The following is a 23,481-nucleotide window of genomic DNA, read 5'->3' as shown; positions in this document are numbered from 1 at the left end:
TATATATGTATGTATGTATGTATGTATGTATGTGTGTGTGTGTGTGTGTGTGTGTGTGTGTGTGTGTGTGTGTGATAGTTGCAGCTTGATTTCAAGTAATGCCATCACCTGATTGTTCTTTGCCTGACCATATGAGGACAATCTTTCAGTTTCCCCATCTTCTTTCCCTGGATTGTCCCTTGTCTTTCTGCCCATCTAAATTTTATTCTAAAATCATTAATCCCTAATCTATGTTAGGTGGTATATTCTTCACAAGGAAATACTTGGTATTTACAATCATCAGCCCATCTCATTTTCTAGAGAGAATGAAGTCTATCTGACCTGCATATTCACCTGATTCAAAGGTATCAGTTGGCTCATTGGTTTCCTGAAATTTATATTGCAGATAGTTTATTTCACAGAGCTCAAGAAACCAGTTGTCATGTACTTTTAAGTAGCCATCTTGGTACTGGCCCACATACCCTTTGAAATCATCATCCTCTGCCTCTGCTCTAACATCTCTACAATCTCACTAGATCTACCTTTCACTGTACTATCATTAATAGTTGCATCCCAAATTTTCACCTAAGAGAATAACCTGTGGTAGGAGGGCTGATGCTTGTGGTCTCTTTTTTGCACTTGAAAGGAAATGTATAATCACTTGATGACATTCAAGGGGTTCTTGCACATGGCCAGATGTTTTCTCCTGACCTCTCCATTACCATACACAGCATTAGCATGCTGGGTGTTAACCCTGAATATGCAGTTAAGGATTTTCATTGAATTAGAGCTTTGCATGTTTTACAGACTTGATGCCCTTCCTACAACCATTAGGTGTCTATTAAAACTAGTGTCCCTTTTACATTGTATCAGTTTTTATTCAGAATCACAACTTTCTTAGATGGGTTGCAGAGACCATGACTCACCTGTATAAATTCATACCTATGCATGCATACTCATATATGCACACACATATCTATTCACTCATACACAAGTACATATGTACACTGTCACATATCCAAATACATAATGTGCCGTACCATCAAAAGGTAATGCAGGCTGTGCGGGACGGAAGTCATGCCCAATGACTGGTGTAGCAACATTATAGTCAACTGCTACAAAAGTAAAGGTGATAATTACAGAGGCTGGATCAGGTGATGAAAGTTACAGAAAGAGTCATAGTTCAATTAATAAAGGAGAATTAACCTAGATAAAATGAGTTTGAATTTGTGCCAGGTAGAAGCACCACTGATGCTATATTTCTGGTGAGGCAATTTCAGGAGAAGTACTTGGCCAAAAATAAACCTCTGTATTTGGCTTTTGTTGACATGGAGAAAGCTTTTGACAGGGCCTCCTGCTCCCTTTTCTGGTAGGCAATGCAGAAGCTAGGGATAGATGAGTGATCAATGAGAGCTGTAAAGGTCATGTACAGGGATGCTGCCAATAAAGTGAAGGTCAGCAATGAGTATAGCAAGGAATTTAGTGTACAAGTAGGAGTCCACCAGGGATTGGTTTATCATAATCCTCCAGGAATTTAAGACTGGCTGCTCCTGGGAGCTTCTCTACACTGATGACCTTGTTCTTATTGTTGAATCACTACCAGAACTAGAGAAGAAATTTCAGGTATGGAAGCAAGGTCCGGAATCAAAGGACCTTAGATTTAATTTAGCAAAGACCAAAGTCCTAATAAGTAGGAAAATAGACAAGTCACAGCTCAATATGTAGAAAAGGTATTGGGAGAAACTCCATACAGTGTACCCAGTGCAAGCTATGGACATATAAGTGGTGTAGCAGTATTACTGGAAGATTAACAGAGAAAGTAGTCTTTACATGTAGCAGATGTACAGGTACATTAAACACCAGGAATGTACAAAAAATAGACACAAACATCAGAAGGGATCCCTAAAAGTAGTAATAATAGACACTCTCAGAGTGAAAGGCAGATTGTATGATGCTTGGTTACAAACAACACTACTACATGGTAATGAGATGTGGACCCTGAATACAGAGGACATGCAATGGCTAGAGAGAAATGAAACTAGTATACTCCATTATATATGCAACATTAGTGTGTATGTATGACAAAATGCGAAAGTGTTAAAGAAAAATTAGGTATGAGATGAATCAGATATAGTGTGTAAGAGAGAAAATTGTACTGGTTTGGTCATTTGCTGGATGTCGATGAGGACAGCTATATAAAGAAGTGCCAGTCACTTAAAGTGGATGAAACTTGTGGAAGATGGTGACCCAGGAAGATATAGGATGAAGTAATGAAGGCTGATCTCAATATGTTGAGCCTCTTGGAAGAGATGACAAAGGACTGAGATGATTGGTGATTCACTGTGCTCAAGAAAATTCATCTATCAGTGAAAATGAGGTCCTAAAAGCATATTGTCTATATCTGTACATGCTGAGCCCCACCCTCACACCTAATATATCACATGAAAAATTACATCTCATCCTCCAAGCTCCCATCCATCCATCAGTCTTCTAACTATAGCACTACTCTGATGCTCTGATCTCTTGAGAGCAGAATTGGCATATTCTATTTTTATCACAATCATGTACCTCCTTTTCTCTCTCGAACCACTTCCTTTTCACATTCATCCTTCATTCTCATATCATCTCTTTTTACACTATTTTCCACTGATCACCTCGTTTCTGTGCTTCAGTTATCTTTCATATCTGCTATCATTCTCAATACTCTTTGCTATTTTTCATCAGTGTTCCTTCCCCCACACTGTCATTCCCTTTCACTAAAGTTACCCTTATGCACCCCTGATCTCCATGTCTATCACAGTATATCTCACCTTCACTCTTACAACCATCATATCATCTCCCTACTTTCTTATCTATCTACTGGCTCTGCTTGTCATCTCTTTCCACTTCCATACTGATATTTTCCATCAATTACACTTCCACTTTTGTTCATCAATCATTATATTTACTTCTACTACCATTCATAACCATTTGTTACTCTCTGTCTATATTCTCTTTTCTACTCACCTTCTTGTATATTGAAAGTATTCTCTAGTGCCTTGTTACCACCATCTTTTTCCTTTTTCCAGTTACTCCTACCCACCTTTATATAACATGGTATTGTCATGCATCTCCTCTTTAGTAATGTACCTGTGCTTATTTATCTATCACAATTTAGCCTCTCAACACCTGGTATAAATCCACATCCCCATCTCTCAAATCCACAAAAAGTGGAGAGGAAAACAAATAAAAGCTGCAAGGCAAAAAACACATGAAACAAGCACTACATCCACACTACTGCCACAAACACTTAAAACACCACCACAACCACCAACATTACAAACACAACTCATCCCAAATACACAACAACAACAACAAACACAAACACAAAGTAAAGAAAGTAGCATTACAAACTACATTATAAAATTTCATGAATTACAAAAAAACTCACACCAGCATAACACAAACAAATTTTACAACACCCACCATCTTGCTACCTACAACACATACAAATCATTTGAACAATACAAGACACATATACAAACCTAAAAGCTAAATTCCCACAGGAAATCAGTGACTTTTGAAGGAACATCACCAAGCAAATATGTGGTGGTCTGTTGGTGGAAACACCCCAATCAAACCAGAGAGCTAGACAAATTGCCCCTTCACACAAACCAAGTAAGTTTTACTTCTTATCTCCATAATATGGAAACCAGATTTCTTCAGGCATCTGAAAACTTTTCTGGGAGTATCTCATTCTCTAGCGTTAATGAGAGACTGGATTGGAATCTTAGATACATGCTGGAATTGTGTGGATTTAGCAGACAAGGGTGGAGAGTGCAAAAACATTGCAAAACTGTTCAGATGATTCCAACTGTCTGACAGGTATCCACTGGATTTCCCTGACATGCCAATGTGGACCTGGTCAAACTGCATAAGGTCATCAAGATCATATCTAGATAGGGTATTCTGAAGGGAATGTTTTTCCTTTTGTGAGTGTAACTCAGAGATATTTATTTTACATTTGTGTGGAAACAAATATTATGTATATTTTTCCAATTTGAAAATTACACCAATGGCAGAAAGGTCTGAATTAAAATAAACTTATTGGCACAAAGCAATGGAATTTCATCTTGTTTCTATGACCTGCAAAGATACAAGTAACAGCAATGATAGTAACAACAGCAACAACAGTAATGATAATGTGTACAAGAGCCATCGCACCAGCAACAGAAACAACAATAGTGAAAACAAGAATGCAGTCATCAATGGTAGCAGTAGTAATAACAACAAAAACTGTATGAAAAACAACAGCAGCAACAATAACAACATAAAAAACCCATGATAATAACTCTTTATTTTTTTCAAGGGCAGTTAGCCAGTGGATTATGGATTCAGTGCAAGATCTGAAAAGTAAAGTCCTCCAGTACAAAAATGGTGTAAAACCAGGTGTTATGTCCCTTAGTGAGATGGAAAAAACTAATTTTCTCTCCTCTCTCTTAGGAAGCACGAGCACTTTTACACACATATACACACACGACAGGAACTTCCACCAAATTCAGCCAAACGGCTTTGGTCAGCCTGAGGCTATAGCAGAAAACACTTGTGCAAGGTACCATGCAGTGGAACTGTACCAGAAGCCATGTAGTTGAGAAGCAAGCTTCCTAACCACGCAGCCTGCATATGCAAAACCATTGTGTAAATGTGCTTCTCACAAGGAGGGAAAACTTATATTTCCTACTCTGGCAAACACAGGAAAATGCCTTCAAGATGTGTGGCCCTTTGTGTTATACATATATAAAGGAAAACCATATGAGTTGTTAACTGCTATATACAGCAGTGAGCAAGAAGCCAGAAGAATGGCTACAATCACTTGGATATTCCAAACTTTATAATTATTCCCCATTATATGGGTAAAAGGTAGACTTGAAATCAGGCAAGAGTCTTAGCCATTCTGGAGGAGATTGTGGACATAAAGTCCACCTCACAACTGAACAGGACTGAAATTCTTATGGAATTCCAGATATAAACTTCTCCAGAAGAAATAAATCACATTCCTGAAAATTCTCTGTTTCTGGGAATGCAAGCAGATGTCAGTGTTTATAGAGGGAAAAATCCTAAATGTCTAGTGTGTGGGAATACTAACCACCTCAAAGCTTTTTGCCTTGTGGTGGAGAAAGCACGTTACAATCAACTCCACAAGAAAAATCCCTTCCTCAAACTTAAGGTGAGAACACTACAACTAGCACACAGATAGATAGATGGATGAATGAATGTTGTTTGACCCTACGATGACCCATCAATTTCAGGCTTTTGTACTTGCAATTGAAACATACACATGCACAGGCATGCATACACAAACAAACATGCACTGACACACATTGCTGCTCTCTAAAGTTATTATTCTGTTCATTTGGTAGTTGGTAGTCATTTGGTACATTGGTCATATTTACCAAAAATAGGTAAGACTGTTTGGCTTCTGAAATTGTAATGTTTTAATTATATAATTTTCTGTTTCATATAACATTACTGTGGAATATGACTTGTTCAAATTTTTGTTTTCCATTTAACCTGACTTGTTCAAATTTTTGTTTTCCATTTAACCTAATCTCTCCTCTTTTTTCTTTTTCTATATTTTCATCATTGTCAGAATTGTAAGCTCAAATATCACTACTTGGTTGTTTGAAGTTCAGAGGGATCCATGAAATACACAATTCCTTTTCAAACCTATCATTTTTCTGAAGTGTTTAATGGCACTTTGTTTCTACAGCCTCACAAAACTGAAATGTAATTTTGAAGAAAAGTAATTAAATGGAAACAAAACTCTTAATCTGTAATCCTCAGTTTGCTGTTAATCACTTGAACCCTTTTCTGTTAACATTTCATTTACTTTGGTTGCAGACCTACTTACCTGCACCAGATGTAAGAATTACAGGAGTATGTGTAAACAGTCTGATTTTGGTTATGCCTGTGGCTTGATTAAATGAAATGGGTTTACATGGCTATTATCAGTTACTGTTTTGTTTTTGAGTCTATTTTCTCCTTGCTTTTATTCGGATATTTTCACACAGAATATCCAGTATATCACAGAATATTCAGCTGTCTCCAAAAACATTTCCAAAGAAAGAAGTGAAAAAAATGCTACAGTATTGGCAAAGACTCAACACCTTGCAGAACTTTTCATTGCTCTAAAAAAGGAAAACTTAGAAACTAAACTTAATAAAAAATCAGTTTCTCTTTTGAGAAACTAGCTGCAATCCCATGTGCATCTGCAAAAATATGAGAAAGACATCAACTCAAGATATTGAAGATGAAGAATCACTGCATCCTACTGACAGGGATAGCTAAGTGCCATCTTAGGATCTAGACCAAACCAGGTAGTTTTCTGTCAGAGAAAAGTATGTGTCCATGAAGCCAGAATCTTCACATCGTTATAAACAAAGGTGAAAGCAAACTGAATGGGCACTACCATTATTTTAAAAATTCTATGTTTTATACTATTTGTGACAATGGTGATCAGCATTTGAAAAAGTGGATCCAGTACAGCCCATCAAGAAGTGCAGTTTATTGCTTTTACTGAACTTTGATGTCAAGCTGCCATGACAGGTTTTCTGACAAGGATAGCTCTAATTATTGGAAAAATAGCAGAAGAGAATATAAAAACATGATCAAAGTCAAAGTCACAGAGATTTTGTGTAAGGAGTGTTCTCATATTTGTAGGGAGTTGGAAAAACAAGTGCAGGTAAATAAGAAATACTGGACTGAAATAACATGCTGTGTTGTGGATATGACAATATTTCTAGCTGAGAGAGGCCTGGCATTTAGGGTTAGTGAAGAGATCATAGGATCTAAGCATAATGGGAATTTGAAGGAATTACAAAACTTATTGCATAATTTGATCCATTTCTAAGGGGTCACTTGAAAGAGTTTGACAATCCCAGAAATGGTAAGCAGTCGTACTTATCTCTACTACCATCTATGAAGAAATTATTCTGTTAAATGTAAAATATATAAATCATATTGTAGCAGAACTTAAAACTTCCAAGTATTTGTCAGACTGTGCTCATGTTGATCAGCTAACAGTTATTGTGTGATACACTGTTTCCAGAATGCTGATAGAAAGGTTTTCAAATTTCCTTCAGACTGGTTCTCATAAAGTAGAAACAGTGGCTACATCTGAGTTAGAATTTCTTAGAAAATAAGGTATAAATTTTGAAGACTCCAGGGTAGTCCTATGACAGCACCAGTAATATATCCAATCACTGCAGAGGAATGCAAACCAGATTTAAGAAAAAGAACTTGGCTACAGTTTTCATTCCTTGTGCTGCTCATTTGTTGATTCATGTTGAATATGCTACTGCTTCTTGCTGTGTTGAAGCTGTTAGCTGTTTAGGCTTCATACAAAAGCTATACACTTTTTTTGTGCTGATGCATTGATGGGCAAGTTTAATAAAATTTTTAGAAGGAAACAAAAGAGAACTAACCTTGAAGTCATTGTCAAAAATTTGTAAGATTTGAATTTATGTTGGCACTGGAAGGGTGCTACACAATTCCTTACATCAATGTTTAAAGAAACAAAATTATCAGAACAAGAAAGCACCCGAACATAAAACGCTCTTTATTCTGGTATGTACAAAATGTACAGCTCGGGACAACCAATAACCATGTCTGGTGAAAAAGCAGCAAATCTGGAGTTAACCATTCTTATGAGGTCGACAATATAACTTGGAATATTCAGAAGACAGGTCTGGTATAAAAGCAGCAAAGTTGGAGTTAATAATTCTTATGAAGTCGATATTAAAACTTGGAACAGTTAGAAAACAGGTCTGGTATAAAAGCAACAAAGCTGGAGTTAATAAGACTTTGTGAAGACAACTTCACAGAAACTCCAGTAAGAATCAGAGCTGATCAAATTCCAAGCGTCTGGGACAGGAGCGTAGGCGAACTGCTAATAAAACATGTCTGCAAGGTTCAGCGGTTGCGTCTCGAGTCAGAGACGCAAGGGACGTGAGGGAACTTTTTTCAAGCCAGTTTTCCATGCATGCACATGAGGAAACTTCCAGAAGGCCTTCCAGAAGATTCCAGCCCTGCGCATGCGTGCTGAAGACTCTCAAGATGACGTCACTACACATTCACTTGTTGATGGATATAACTGCATTCAAAATGCACTCAGTTATTGAAGATGAGTTACAGCAAACACCTGAAGCAAGATATGTATTTATGTATGTATGTAAGAAAGTATGTTTTAAAGTTTTCTACATGAAGCATTTGGCCCGGTAAGCTCTACTTTTGTTCTTCTGGAGTCCAAGGATAACACTACTATTATCAAAGAACCAGCAAAAGCCCTGCAGCAATGGCAACAACACTTCATTGATTTATTTGACAGTGAATCAATTACCATCTTATGATGAGGTGAAAATGGTTCTCAAAAAGTTAAATACTGGTAAAGTACCTAACTGAGATAATTTTGTTGTTGAACTGCTGAAGGCTGGAAGCAAAAGAGTTACTCATGTAGTATTTAATCTCATCACTAAGTGTTGAACTGGAACCCTTATACCAAAAGATTAGAGTGATGACATTTTAGTGTCTTTGTTTGAGGGTATAAAGGAAAAAGGAATTTGTGACTAGCACTGTGGCATCACACTCCTGGAAGCTATTGGCAAAGTGCTTGCCAGACTTTTGTTGAATAAGCAGATGGAAGATATTTGTCCTATAGTCGTCCCTGAATCATAAAGTGGCTTTAGATCAGGTAGAGGAACAATTGACATGATATTCTCTGCAAGACAGATACAAGAGAAATGCAGGTATCTTTATATCAAGTCTTTACTTATTGAAAGCTTTTGATACAGTTAACAGAGGTGCACTGTGAACAATCCTGGGAATGATTGTCAGTATGTTTAAGCAGTTGCACAAAGACACAAAGGCTTGGACTGCCTTTATCAGAAAACTGTTTCATGAAACTCCAAAGTGATATTCTTGCTCTCACACTCTTTTTGGTAGTCTTTGCTGCCCTGCTTACACATGCATTCCATGACTGTGATAAGGGTGTCCTCTTGCAGTTCAGAACTACTGGAAGAGTCTTCAACTTGAGAAGGTTCAGCATCAATTCAAAAACATTTGAAACTTTGAACAGGAAACTCCTTTACAAAGATGTTGACTTCATGGCTCACATTGTGGATTGTTTTGATATTTCATATACTTGTTTTGATACTTCATCTTTGGATTTAAAATAATTCAGAAAAAAAACAAAACCAAGGTAATGTTCACACGTGAACCAGGTGAACTGTACATTGAGCCAGGTATTGTAGTATATGGTACAAGATTGGATGTAGCTGATATCTTTGTTTACGCTGGCAGCATGTTGTCAAGAGTTGACTCCCTAGATGCAAAAATACATCTACACATTCAGAAAGCATCTGTAGCATTTGTGAAACTTGAAAAGAGAATCTGGGCAAATTACAGCATTACTAAAGAGACTAAGTAGAGCATTTACAAGGCATGTCTATCAATAGCTCAGTTGTATTCTTCTGAAACGTCAACAGTACACCCTAGGCATCTGAAGCTGCTTGAACATGCACCAAAAATGTTTGAGATACATACTTAATATTAAGGGACAAACTAAAACACCTGACACAGAAGTCCTTGCAAAGACAGAATTTGCAAGCATCTAGTTACTCATCATATCTATTCAGATACATTGGACAGACTATGTTCTGTGTATGGAAGATAATAAAATTCCAAAGCTGCTGTTCTATGGTGAGCTATGCTTGGGAATGCATCCTCAGTACAGACCACAAAATGATACAAAGACTACATAAAAGGCAACCTGAAGGACCTGCAGATCAATGTAAAGAACTGGAAGGGAAGAACTAGCTTTGGAAAAGTTGAGTGGAGGAAGCACATAAGGAAAGTTTGTAAAACTTTTGAAGAAGGTTGCCTTGTACACAAAACCCTAAAATACTGACTTCAGAGGGACTGTCTTCAGAAATCCAAATGAGAACATAAAATGTTGATGATGTGACACATGTGGCCATGTACTCCTTTCCAAGGTTGAGTATGTCAACCATCTAAAGTCTGATGAAAAATCAACTGTATGCAACATTCTTCCTTCTAGACTAATTGATTCAACATGTGTAGTGTATGAAAGGGTTTGCAAGTTGATTTCATGACTGAAGAGACATATAGTGATTCACATGGGTCTTATTTCACAAAGTGATCCAATCAATCTATAGTCTGTCACCTATATTTCAAATCATGTAGATCTGCAGTGGGACTGAATAGTTATCTGAGAGGTCATAGATAGAATGTCAGAAATGCCATTGACAATGAAGAGGCTCAGAGAGATGTTAATCATATGTGAAATTGGAGTAATTACCATTAGTCATCTTCTAAATACCCAGGTGAGACTCAATGTTACAGCCCTGGCTAGGCCTATACAGTCATTGAAAGAAAGTACAACAAATTACAACATGAAATTGAGAATCCTGGAGGAGTATATGGTATGCTTTATTTTAACAGTATCAGAAAGTGCAGGCTATGCCTAGCTGAGAAAAATATTTTATTAAAAAACTCTTAGATACCTGTCTAAACGTCTGGAGTGAAACGTCATGAGAGAAGATATGTGATGGCTTACTTACAAACTCCAGTATGATTATAAATGCCAGGACCTCTACTATTGGTCCTTCCTCTATCATATCCTGAGGTCCCATACACATACTCGTATGCACTCACCCATGGGGTTAAAGATATGAGCACCTGCCAAATCCTCTTCACACACACACATTTTGACCCCTTCAGCCCCACCACACACTTGTTAATCCATCACATTTTTGATGAAACACCAGTCTTTCTGGTTTGGGAGAGACAAGAGACATAACTCGCAGTAAACATTTTGCTTAATTGACTCCTGTGACTTCATTTTGTCTTTTTCGCAGCACCCACAAACCAGATATGACACTTCTCCACCTCCAGTAAAAGAGAGCAGTCACCATTCTTTTCCTATTTGCCACCTCTGATGAGAGCACAGCTATTAGATAATCACCCACTTACCTAATATCTAGTAGGAAACCAATTGGTAAGATCAGCTGAATTTACTTTGGTTAATATATGTATGCAAGGATAGAGAGGGAGATAGAAAGAGAGAAATATTATTTAAGGCATTTGACAAAGAAGAAGGAGATAGAGAAGTATAGCATAGAGGGCAATTGGAAGTTCCTATGATACACTCTGCTGAGGGCTACAAACCAAATCTTTGGCTGGTGCAGAGTTCCAGCCACACTTTTCCTGTCTCTATCTTTCATGTATATATGCAATCAAATGTACACACACATAAACGTATTGGCATTTACTATCAGCAGTCAATCAGGTTTGTTCAGTTAAAATATTATTGGTCACATAACCCTTCTTTGTGAAAAACTTACTAGTTGCACAGATCTAAACAAATACATCACTACACATTTCCAGCTTACAACATACATTATTCTCTCTCTTCACCTATCTCTCTCACTCCATCTTCTACCATCCTGCCCTCTCAGTCTCTCATCGTTCACCATGCCGTTCATGCTGTGTTTCTGTTCAGTCTTACCAGCAGACATATACATGCCATCTCTCTTCTATTATTCCCTCCTCTACCACCCTCTTGCTCCTATCACTCTGTTCCTTCCACTATGTGAATGAAACATGTGGTATGACTTAACTCCAAATAAGAACCAACTCAGACCATAACAATTTGTCCAGCCTATCCCAGTATGGAAAATGGATGCAAAATGATGAACATGATGCTATCTTGCTTTTGTTTTTTTTCCTATTTGCCATCTTTATTATTCCGCAATTTTCTGTAACTTAATATCTTTAAATCTAGGTAAATTTGATTCCGAAATTTCCTACAAGAATTATCAATTTGAATATATAATATTTGTTCACTCAAATTAATTTCATTTCTGTATTCCATTTTATTTTGTATCCCCATATTTTTCAGGCCAACCTAACATTACAAATTTTAATGATGGCAGTGAAATTATCCAACAGCTCTGATGGTTGGTCCCTTTATTGGACTGATATAAAAATGGACAACTTAGCTGTAAACTCAAATGGTCAGGTGAAAATTGTGGATGTTGAGAATATCATTGTGGTTGACAGACTAGAGCTAGCAAAATGTAAGTTCTATAAATTCAAGCATTTTTTCAATAACATAAACTGTCATTTTGATTCTGAACTCTCTCCACCCCACTTCTCTTTCTGGAAGTAGTATAAAAATTATGAGCACAACACTAATGAGTTAATTTGCATTCCCTCCTCTTTAGCCAAGCAACCTCCACCTTATTGCCATAGTAAAATGGATACAATGGTATCATATTGTATAATGGTGAAGACAAGTTAGTCATCTTAATCCTTAAGTTCTTGCCTCACTAAACTCATTCTCACATTAAACTGCTTCTTTTTTTTACAAGAGAGTTCTGTCATTAGGTTACTGAAATGGTCATCAGCACAAAGATAACTTCTAATTAAACTAACATATCTTGAGGCTCAAATTTTTGCTCAGTAACTGGACCAACCATTAATCTATTCAGTCCTTATATTCATGCCATTTCACTCACCAAGGACCTGCGCACCTTTGTTTTCTTTGCAAATGTCCTCCACTCTACACTGGAATTCACTTTCAACATCTTGGATACCTCCAGCAATTTCTCAGATATCTGTTTCTATCACCAACCTTAACTCTCTGCCTTTTTATACAAACCATCCCCTTCTTTCAGTGACTATGATTTTAAAACCAAATCAAAAGGCACCACTTTCTGTTTGCTTGGGTGTATCCTAATCCTGCAGTCAAGTCCAAGCTATTAACCATATCACTGACCTTCTTCCCCATACATGCCTACCTACAAAAAATAGTCCTTCCATCTTCCACTCTATTACCCTTCTGCTCTACTATATCACCCTCCACACTTCAACTCTGCCACTACCTTCCACCCTTTTCCATCAACTTCCATATCTCTCCTTTAAATATAGTAAAAACCTACAGGAGTGGCTCTGTGGTAAGAAGCTTGCTTCCTAACCACATGGTTCCAGGTTCAGTCCCACTGCATGGCACCTTAGTCAAGTGTCTTCTATAGCCTTGGGCTGACCAAAGTCTTGTGAGTGGATTCAGCAGACAGAAACTGAAAGAAGTTCTTCATGTGCATGTGTGTGTGTGTGTGTGTGTATTTGTGTGTTTGTGTTTCTCCCCAACCATTGCTTGACAACCGGTGTTGGTATGTTTACATCCCAGTAACTTAGTGGTTCAGCAAAAGAGACCAATAGAATAAGTACTAGGCTTACAAAGAATAAGTCCTGGGGGCGGTTTATTCGACTAAAGGTGGCACTCCAGCATGGCTGCAGTCAAATAATTGAAACAAGTAAAAGAGTAAAGAATATATCCGCCTAATCAAGAGGTTCTCTGTTCTGGCTACTTTGATTGCATCTCTGCTAATCTAGTATGCTATATCACATGCTTTTACTGTAATGCTTTGTATAGAGGTGAAACCACTTGCTACCTGAGTAATTGGTTCCAGAAACATCGCCTTTGTATCTAAAATAAAATCCAGAGTTTTCTGAAACCTGTAGCTTCCTATTTCACTTCCTCTAACCTCACCTCCTCCTCTTTCTCTATCTGTAGAGTTTGCCAACACTAAGTTCTGAAGACTCCCAGTTAGCTTACAATGTCTACATCAATGGCTTGACTGTCTGGCTAATAGCTCTCACACAAATCACTTTGCTCTTTTCCTTATCCCTTACCCCATTTTATTACCCTTATTTCTCACATCTCTAATTTATAGTGATTACCTTTTCCTCCTCCTTCTTTCTAAATAATTTATTCACATTCCTTTTGGACTTCCATTTTGTATTACTTCAACATTACATTCCAATGAAGTGTTATAGCTCAAAGCAAAAGTTTTTCTCTTTTTTTTTTTTTTTTCATTTGTCATGTCAACCAAATTTATTGACACCCAACAAACTTGCTTGGATTAACCATTACCATTGTAACTAATGTAGACCCTCATCAGGTTTCTTGGATTTTAGATTTTTCATTTACCCACATATTATCCACTTTGCTTTGACAGCTTTCTCTTATATGAATATGAGAGCTTAAATCTACTAAAAGCTACAGTATCTCATTTTCACTGATTTCACATTCTTAGTGCCTTTCCTGCATAGTGAACTAACTTTCTCTGTAGATGTGTCTGCTACCTTAGCCTTTGTGACTCATTCTATTACCTTTAAACTTCAAAAGATTCTGTAATTAAAACAATGTCATTAAGATGCAAAATGCCCTATGTCTCTGAATCATTAAATTCCTGTCATCTGTATTTATGATAGTTCTCAAGGGTCTGGCACAACCAGTTATTCTGCTATTTCTCCATTTGAATTTGTCTTTTCAGTTATAAATTATTTCCATATAATTATTGTTCCTCATCTTCAAAACTAGTGATTTGTACTTTTTGTGAATTTGGTATTTTTGTTGTTCCAGTAAAACCCCCTGGATGGAACCAACTAGCAGAGAGTGTCTATGATGAATGTGATTCAGATTGCATTAGTTTCTCTGACAAACAGTTATGTTTGCATTTAGATGCAGACCATAATTATTATGGTGTTTGTCGCAGCCTGCTATCTAAGTATGCATACTCTGGTGCTACTACATATGGTCTCTTACATCACATACCTTGGAACATTGAGCAAAAGTGGTTTTTAGGTGATCTTATCAAAGAATGTATGCAACCATCAATAAAAGGTCAACGGCAGATAGTAACTGACCAACTTATCAGGTCTCTTCAAAAAATTATTTCTAGAGCATGATTTACTAGTGAAAAGAAAATAATAAAATATTTTTGCATCTTTATTTTACATTCTTCATTTTAAAATTTGACTTCAACAAAAATATGGTTTTATGACTTCTCAATTTGTTTTCAGAAATCTATCTTTTTTTAAGATGATTTGATTACAGCTACTTCAAGTCAGAGGAAGCTTATGGAAGCTTCAAGCTTATAGAAATTGTAAAGTATGACCATTAATTCCGGGATATAGTCTTTAATTTTGCTCTTACAGAAACTCATATTGCATAGTTTTAAATTAACAATTCAAAACTATACTTTGTTCTTAGCTCAATGGCTACTTATACTTTAGTTAAGAATAACCCTTTTGATACCAACCTGGTTGAAACCACCTCTGGCTCTGTTGTATGTTCTTAACACTAGCTTCATGATAACTAAGTTATTTTACTAAATTCTTTGTTATATCTAAAATTAGTTGAAAGGAACAAAGAGCATTTCAACAGAAATATGGTAAAAAAAAGATTAAAGGGTTAACGATTTGAAAACTATCATCACATTACACGCATACATGCACACACATACACACATGTATATATAATATACATAATGTAAATATGAATGTATGTGTGTAAGAGAGAGTGTGTGGTGTGCATGTGTGTGTGGTGTGCATGTGAGTGTGGTGCGTGTGTGGTGTGCATGTGAGTGTGGTGCGTGTGTGGTGTGCATGTGAGTGTGGTGTGTGTGTGTGTGTGTGTGTGTGTGTGTGTGTGCGTGCGTGCGTGCGCATGCATGCATATGTATGATATTCACCTGCAGGCTACCTCAAAGACAAATGACAATGACCTAATTTTCGTGGCTGGTGATTTTAATGGACATGTTGGGCAACAGCCAGGTATCTTCCATAGTATACATGGGGGCCATGGAGTTGGTTCCTGAAAGGAAGAGGGAACAAGGCTACTGGAGTTCTGTGATGCAAAATAACCTAATTACCTGCAACATCAATTTCAGGAAGCCTATCAATCAGGTGACCATGCTAGCCAGATTGATTACATTCTCACCAGAAAGTATCATACATGGTTGCTAATAAATACAAAGACCTTCCCTGGTGAAGAATGTACCCCCAGCATAGATTAGTTATTAATGACTTCAGACTTCAGGCTAGAAAGATTCCAAGAAGCAGACCAATCTGGAAAAGAAGGATTTGGAAGCTTAAGGATCATCTAAATGGTCAGAAATTTAGGGACACCCTACTTGAGAAATTTAATGAGAAGGAGGAGGAACTACAGACTTATAGCATAGAGGGAAGCTGAGAGTTCCTGCCGAGTGCCACAGAACAAGTCAGGTGGTGCAAAGTCCCAACCAAACCTAGGGTGATGTGGTGGTAGAATGATGTTGCAGATAAGGCTATTAGAGCAAAGAAACAGGCCTGGAAGGACTGGAAGAATGGCGATAGCAGATATCTATATCTGGTAACTAGGAGGGGAGCTAGAAGACAGGTATACTTAACCAGGGGAGAAACAGAAAGGAGGAAGTTTGCCAATGTTTCAGATTGCAAGACAGTGTGTCAAAGAAAATCATGATGTGATAGGAGAGAAATATGTTCACAAGGATGATGGTTTCTGGAAGTGCCACTATGAAAGGTTGCTAAATGTAGAGAATGCATGAGAGAAGGAGAGCCACCTAAAATTGATGCAACAGAAGGGCTGGTTATCTAAATTGATAGTATCTTATTAGATAGAGCAATTGAGGATATAAAGACAGGGAAGGCCGCCAGCCCATCATGTGTCACTGCTAAGATGCTTAGAATATCTGGTGGAGTGGGATATGACCAGGTTACCCATATAGTTAATCAGGTTGTCCATGAGGGAGTCATACCCAATGATTGGTGTAGTAGCATTATAGTCAGCTGCTACAAAGGCAAGGGTGATGTCCTAGACAGAAATAGTTACAAAGGCATCAAATTGCTGGACCAAGTGATGAAAGTTGCTGAAAAGGTCATAGCCCAATTAATTAAGAAGAGGGTTAGTCTAGTCAAGGTGCAGTTTGGATTTATGTCAGGTAGAACACCACTAATGCTATCTTCCTGGTGAGGCAACTGCAGGAAAAATACCTGGCCAAAAATAAGCCTCTGTATTTGGCTTTTATCAACATGCAGAAAGCTTTGACAAGGTCCCCCACTCCCTTATCTAGTAGGCAATGCGAAAGCTAAGGATAGGTGAGTAGTTAGTGAGGGCTGTACCAGCCATGTACTAGATATGTTAGTAAGGTGTGAGTCACCAATGAATATAGCAAGGAGTTTAGCATACATGTAGGAGTCCCCCTCTTGTTTATTGTGATCTTCCAAGCTATAACTGAGGAATTTAAAACTGACTGCCCTTGGGAACTCCCCTATACCGATGACCTTATTTTTATTGCTGAATCACTACTAGAACTAGAGAAGAAATTTCAGGTAAGGAAGCATGGACTGGAATTAGAAGGCCTTAGAGTTAATTTAGCAAAGACCAAAGTATTGATAAGCAGGAAGACAGACAAATTACAGATCCCTTCAGGAAGATGGTGCTGCTTAATATGTAGAAAAGGTGCACTCAGTGCAAGCTATGGATACATAAAAGGTGTAGTAATATCACCACTGGAAGACTAACAGAGAAAGTAGTCTTTACATGTGTCAGATGTGCAAGTACATTAAACACCAGGAATGTACAAAAAATAGACTCCCTCAGATGTCAGTGGAGATCCTTAGAAGTAGTAGACTGTTTCTATTACTTAAGTGACCAAGTTAGTAGAGAGGAAGATTGTTTTCAAAGCATAGCTGCTAGAAAAAGAATAGGCTGGGCAAAGTTCAGAGAGCTACTACCTCTGTTAGTAATGAAGAGCCTCTCCCTGAAAGTGAAAGGCAGATTGTATGATGCTTGTGTATAAACAGCTATACTACATGGCCTGTGACTACTGAGGATATGCGAAGGCTCAGAAGAAATGAAGCCAGTGTGCCCCACTGGATGGATAATATCAGTGTGCATATATGACCAAGTTTAAGTGACTTGAGAGAAAAACTGGGTATATGAGGCATCAGATATAGCATGCAAGAGAGAAGACTGTACAGGTATGGCCATGTAATATGCATGAATGAAGATAGCTGCATCAATAGGTGTCAATCTCAAATTGTAGAGGGAACATGTGGAAGGGTTAGACCAAGGAAGATGTGAGATGAAGTGGTGAGAAAGGATCTACAGATGTTGGGATTCACCAATGAGATGACAGGGGACCAAGGCTCCTGGCAGTTTGTTGTGCTTGAAAAGACACATCAAACTAAGTAAGATTGTGGTTGTCCTTGCATACAGGTTGTTTCCTGCATCCCTCTCTGGCTGAGCATTCCTAACCTTGCAGTACCATGTAAACACACCTATGCCAGTGCTGCATAAGAGCACCCAGTACACTCTGTAAAGTGGTTGGCATTAGGAAGGACATCCAGCTTCTTCATGATCTGCTGGAGTGGCTCTCAGCTGAATGTAATATGCATGAATGAAGATAGCTGCATCAAGAGGTGTCAATCTCAAATTATATACATTTGTCTGTGTGCATGTGTATGTATGTGGAGGGCGAGTATGGTAAAACAAACTAAAATGAAAGAAAGATAAAAAAATGAAACAAACACATACACACACACACATATGCACACACCAATCCAGACACAGTTTACTTTTCCATAACGGTAATTTCAACAAAGTATTCCATCTAATGAATAAATATTGTTTAATATACACAGTATATAGTTGTGAGCTACTAATAGTTTCATACATTGGAGATGTTTTCTAGGCAGGTTTTAATAATATACTTAGTGTCTCCATGCAATCTTTGGGTTCTGAACACATAGCCTAAACAAGTTACAAACCAGGACAATAGAACAAGAGAAATCATGAAAGAAAACAAGAGGAAGGTCAATGCAAAAAGCAGAAGAGTGAAAGAAATGAAAAAAGAAAAAAAGGAAGAGTTATATCCCCTAAAGCCATAAAGCTACTTGATGTACAATCAATGGAAAGGGTCTAAAGTCTATGATACAGCTGCTCAATCCAGAGAGCAGCACAGTGGAATTCTTAGAGCTAAGAATCACATTGCCCAGTTGATCAGAAATTTTCAGGAAATGCAAACATATGGAGAAGTATCTTTTGGCAAATTAGATAACACTCCCTCTCCAGATTCTTTAATGGTATTAATACCATATTTAGATGGTAAATCAAATATATGTTGTTAAAAATGTTCCCTTCCCTTTTCCTTACCAAACTCCTCATGATTTGAAGTAAGGCAGTCTTCTAGATGTGGAGCAAGCCTGAGTAAAATTCATTACATTTGACTAAAAAATATCAGAGAAACATTACTGAACTTTCAAAATGTCTTACTATGCCTACTTTGGTGTGAAATTAAGAAATGAAAATAAGAAATGGACTCCTCATAAGGCCCATTTAATTTTTGTTGAAAAATTAAGACAATGGATAAAATGTTCAAAGAAATCTTTTCGTTTTGGGGTCCTAATGATATGGAGAGAACCTAAAAATGTCAGTGATGGCTGCTATTTTTGCTCATGTAAGGTGCAGGGACAATTTGAAGGGTGGGGAAATTATTGTTAATCCAAATTTCCCATCTTCATTGCAACCTGCTGTCCATGAATTAGACATTCTAGTCCTATCACCACCAGAAAACCTTGATGACATACACTTGAGTTCTGAGACAGAAGACAGAAATAGCAATGATGATGAAGACTTCAGTAGCAGTGAAGGTGAAGAACCTCAACTATTCAATAAGAGTAAATTAAATGATCAAGTGAGGTACTTAGGACTTGCAAAGGAATCAGCAGAGCTTTTAGTTCCAAGAATCTTTTAGCTCATCACACATCATTTTGTTGGTATTGTAACTGTGAAAAAAAATTATTTTGCTCAAGAAAATGATTTGGTTTAACGTACAGATCCATTGGGACAAATAAGAAAGTTGGGAAAAGTTACGGCCCTTATGAATGGAGACTATTTATTTGACTTTTCAAAGAAATATCTTAAAGTTGTTCTACTGCATAATGGTAATAAATATGCTTCCATCCCTGTGGGATACTTAGTGATCATGAAGGAAACATGAAACTTTGGTGTCGTTCTTACATAAGATTAAATTCAAAGATCACGACTGGATAATTTGTGGCAACTTGAAAATAATTTGAATGTTGCTTGGACAATAGTTAGGCTACACAAAGTTTCCTTGCTTCTTATGTGAATGAGAGTAGAGCCATAGGTCTAAAAAGAGAATGGCCAAGTAAGAATACACTACACCAGGAACAAAGAATATCCTTTGATCCAAAGTTCTTTTTCCTCTTCTACATATAAAACTTGGCCTCATGAATGAATTCGTAAAAGCTTTGCCACAGAGTGGATAGAGCTTCAAGTACTTGCATAGCAAGTTTCCTGCTCTCTCAGATGCCAAAGTTGAACAGAGTGTATTTGTGGGACCAAAGATGAAAATTTCAAAAACTCTCTTAATGATTCTGAAAATGATGCCTGGATTTATCTTAAAGATGTGATGAAGAACTTCTTGAGTAATCACAAGGATCCAAACTACTAACACATAGTGGGAAAAATGCTGGAGGCCTTAGAATAAAATGAGCATTAATGTTCATTTTCTATGTGTCCATTTGGATTTCTTTCAGGAAAGTCTGTGGTATGTGAGTGAGGAGCAGGGGAAAGGGTTTCATCAAGACATAGTTCACAAGTTAAAGAGTTCCAGGCATAGTTTCCAAGTGAAAAGAAGGGATTTTGAGGTACTGAACCTAAAAAAAATGAATGGAACCCTTGAAAAAAACCTATTTTCAGCTCATGGTTGTAAGGTCATCAGTTCAGTTCCCAGTGGTGCATTATGTCTTTGAGCAAGACACTTTATTTCACATTGCTCTAGTCCACTAGATAAAATTTAGTATGTTAATTATGTTACTTTAGCACACCCTTCCCTGCCACCCACCCAAGTATAATGTTCCCCTTTGACATGCCTAACTCCCCCTTGCGGAGTGGTACTTACCACACTGAGTACCTCTGATGTTGCATTGCAAAACACTCCTATCAATTTCGATGTATGGGAGAGAAAGAACAACTTTAAGAATAAAAGAAGCTGCATTTATTTGCAATGGATGCATGAATGAAATTTGAGTCCAGGTATGAATTTTGCTATGAAGTTGCAATCGGAACACTGATGATTTTGATTTTGTCTGAGATTGGGCAAATGTGTCAGTTGATTGCAGAATATAATTCTTTTATTGTTCTGTTTCTTCAACTCAAGTTGTTTTGATGCATCATGACACATTTTACACTATGCAGATCGATCTAGGTAATAATTTCAGAAGATGTCAAATTAAGCTGTAGAGACTTTAGTGATTACTTCAGTTTATCTTTATATCTAAGGACAGGTCTTCCTTTACTATAGCATCCCTCTACTTGTTGGCCTAACAAAAGTATTTTCGGAATGTGGTCATCTTTCAATCGAACACTATATTCAAACCCATCTGCACTGAATTCTCAGCAGCAAGCTTTTGATACTAGAAATATCATATTTTGCTAAAATTTTAACATTTGATATCTTATCTTGCTATTTTATGTAGCAGATATTGTGCAGACAGCACATGTGAATTCTTCTATGCATTAGATAGACATGTTTTTAGATTGAGTAGGAACTACATTTTTAACAGACACAAAAGTAAAATTAGCATATGCAACTTAACACAACCTGCATAAACTAAATAGCAAAAAAAAAAACTGAATAAAATAAAACTGGAATATAGAAATGAAAGCACAGCATGTGAAAATAAGTAAATAGGGAGAAAATGAATAGGGACAGGAATAATAAATACTGAAAAGAAAACGGAACATAAATGGAAATATTAATACTTCTTTGAAGGAAGATTCAGAACTCGGGATAGGCAGAAAAAAAATAGGAATAGAAAAGGGATGAACAGTAATCTACAAAAATAACACAAGTTACATCCAAAACACGCGTTTGAACAGTTCACTGAGCAACAAAAATAAAGATGCAGAAACAGAGGACCAAAGTACAGAAAACAACTCCATAAGATACAACTTCAATGAATATAAATTTGAAAACAACTGCATGAGGTGGAATTTTATTTATAAATGTGAAGTACAAATGGGTGCACAGAAATATGTATATGTTGGTACAACAACGGATATGGTGAAAAACTGCCTGAGAAACCACATCACATCCTTTTCTGAGGAAAATAAGAGTCACTGCACCTCATCAGCAAATCTCATCTGGGGATTAAAATGAAGTGGAAAGGAATATACATCAAAATGGTCCATACTGAAAAATGCTATTATGGAATCTCCCAAGTCTGCAACTTATGCTTAGAAGAAACACTAAAAATTATTCCCTGTAAAGAATAGATAGGTAATAAATATTCAGAGATAGTTTTATTATGTAATAGAATTGAAAATTCTTTCATGGAATTTGAAAAAAACCCCTGAAAAATACATTAAATAATCCTGGATAATATCTGAACCACCAACATGGACAAGGCTTGTGAACATGAGCAAACAAAGAAGATCCATCATATGGAATAATATTATTGCAAACGTATATAGACATTGTGGATTGTAATTATCACGGATACCAGTATAACTCATATGCATATTAATGTAAGTCTGATATATTATCTCACTGAAATATATTTTGAACAAAAAATAATGGAGGTAAATTGGTTAGAATAACAAAAACAGGGACCATCAATAAATGAGATCCATGAATCATGAACAGACAGTACACCCCTTTAAGATGATTGTGGTTAGTAGCACAGAAAGACACAATGCAGTATAGTTACACTGCTCTTAATGGGAATCCTTTCTGACATCTTCATAAATTATTCCAAAACTGATAATATCAAAAATGAACCTTTGTTTTATTATTTACATGTCTGTTCAATCATTACGGAAACACATGGGATGGGGAGGGGTCCTGACTTCCTTCAGTAAAATCTAATGTTTCCTTCATGATGCTTTTTTTTTTTTCTGCTTTGGTTTACGCTTGCTGTGCTGAACCACAAGTAACACCTAATGTTTTTTTTCTTTTTCTCCTTTGTCTTTGTCTCCTCTCTTTGATAAATTGTGATAATTTACAACTAATGCTTAAAAAATTAACAGAGCTTCCTGGTTGGTGTAAAATGGTAAATGTCTTTAAGTCTAAACATTCAACTAGCAAAAGTATTAATGTAAATACTTGAAGAAGCATACACTTGTAACAGAGGTAATGGAGGTATACCCAAGATTCATAGTGTTATAAGTAATATTTAATAATATCCTATGGATGTGAAAATGTCCTCACAAATGAACATGTGGGATGCAGAAAGGTGTGTCACAATACATTAATAATGTCTAAAAATTTCCATCCACAAGTCATTTTCGTTATTACTATATTTATCCAAGGCTGAAATGCTACAGGCCAGTGGAGAGCAGATATGGAAAATCCTCACTCTAGGCTTCAACTGTTACCTAGAAGAAGGGTCAGTACTTTCCCAATAGAAGGAGTCAAATACAATCCTGCTGTACAAGTAGGGCAATAAGGAAGATCTTAAGTACTACAATCCCATCTGCCCACTGTCTCATATTTACAGGTTATTCATGAAGACAATTGCTGAACAATTATCTCAATAACTGGATGAGTGGCAGCCAAGAGAACGGGG

At 37.0% G+C, this 23,481-nt stretch overlaps 1 protein-coding gene across 3 annotated transcripts in view; it reads left to right on the top strand.

Moving 5' to 3' along the window:
- The window catches only part of LOC106876361 (divergent protein kinase domain 2A), a 106,789-nt gene that overhangs the window by 25,613 nt on the left and 57,695 nt on the right, over positions 1-23,481 (top strand). For 2 of the 3 annotated variants that reach the window (XM_052967257.1, XM_014924864.2), the window contains 2 exons: positions 11,936-12,113; positions 14,465-14,833. In XM_052967257.1, the coding sequence (XP_052823217.1) occupies positions 11,936-12,113; positions 14,465-14,790 (504 nt within the window). In that variant the 3' untranslated portion in view covers positions 14,791-14,833. Of the gene's footprint in view, positions 1-11,935; positions 12,114-14,464; positions 14,834-23,481 lie in introns of those variants that run through there. The other variant, XM_052967258.1, reaches the window with a different exon arrangement.

This window comes from Octopus bimaculoides, chromosome 4, assembly GCF_001194135.2.
Source record: "Octopus bimaculoides isolate UCB-OBI-ISO-001 chromosome 4, ASM119413v2, whole genome shotgun sequence".
Classification (NCBI taxonomy): domain Eukaryota; kingdom Metazoa; phylum Mollusca; class Cephalopoda; order Octopoda; family Octopodidae; genus Octopus; species Octopus bimaculoides.
Note: the sequence above shows the minus strand (reverse complement) of the source record. Positions and strands in the feature narration are given on the sequence as shown.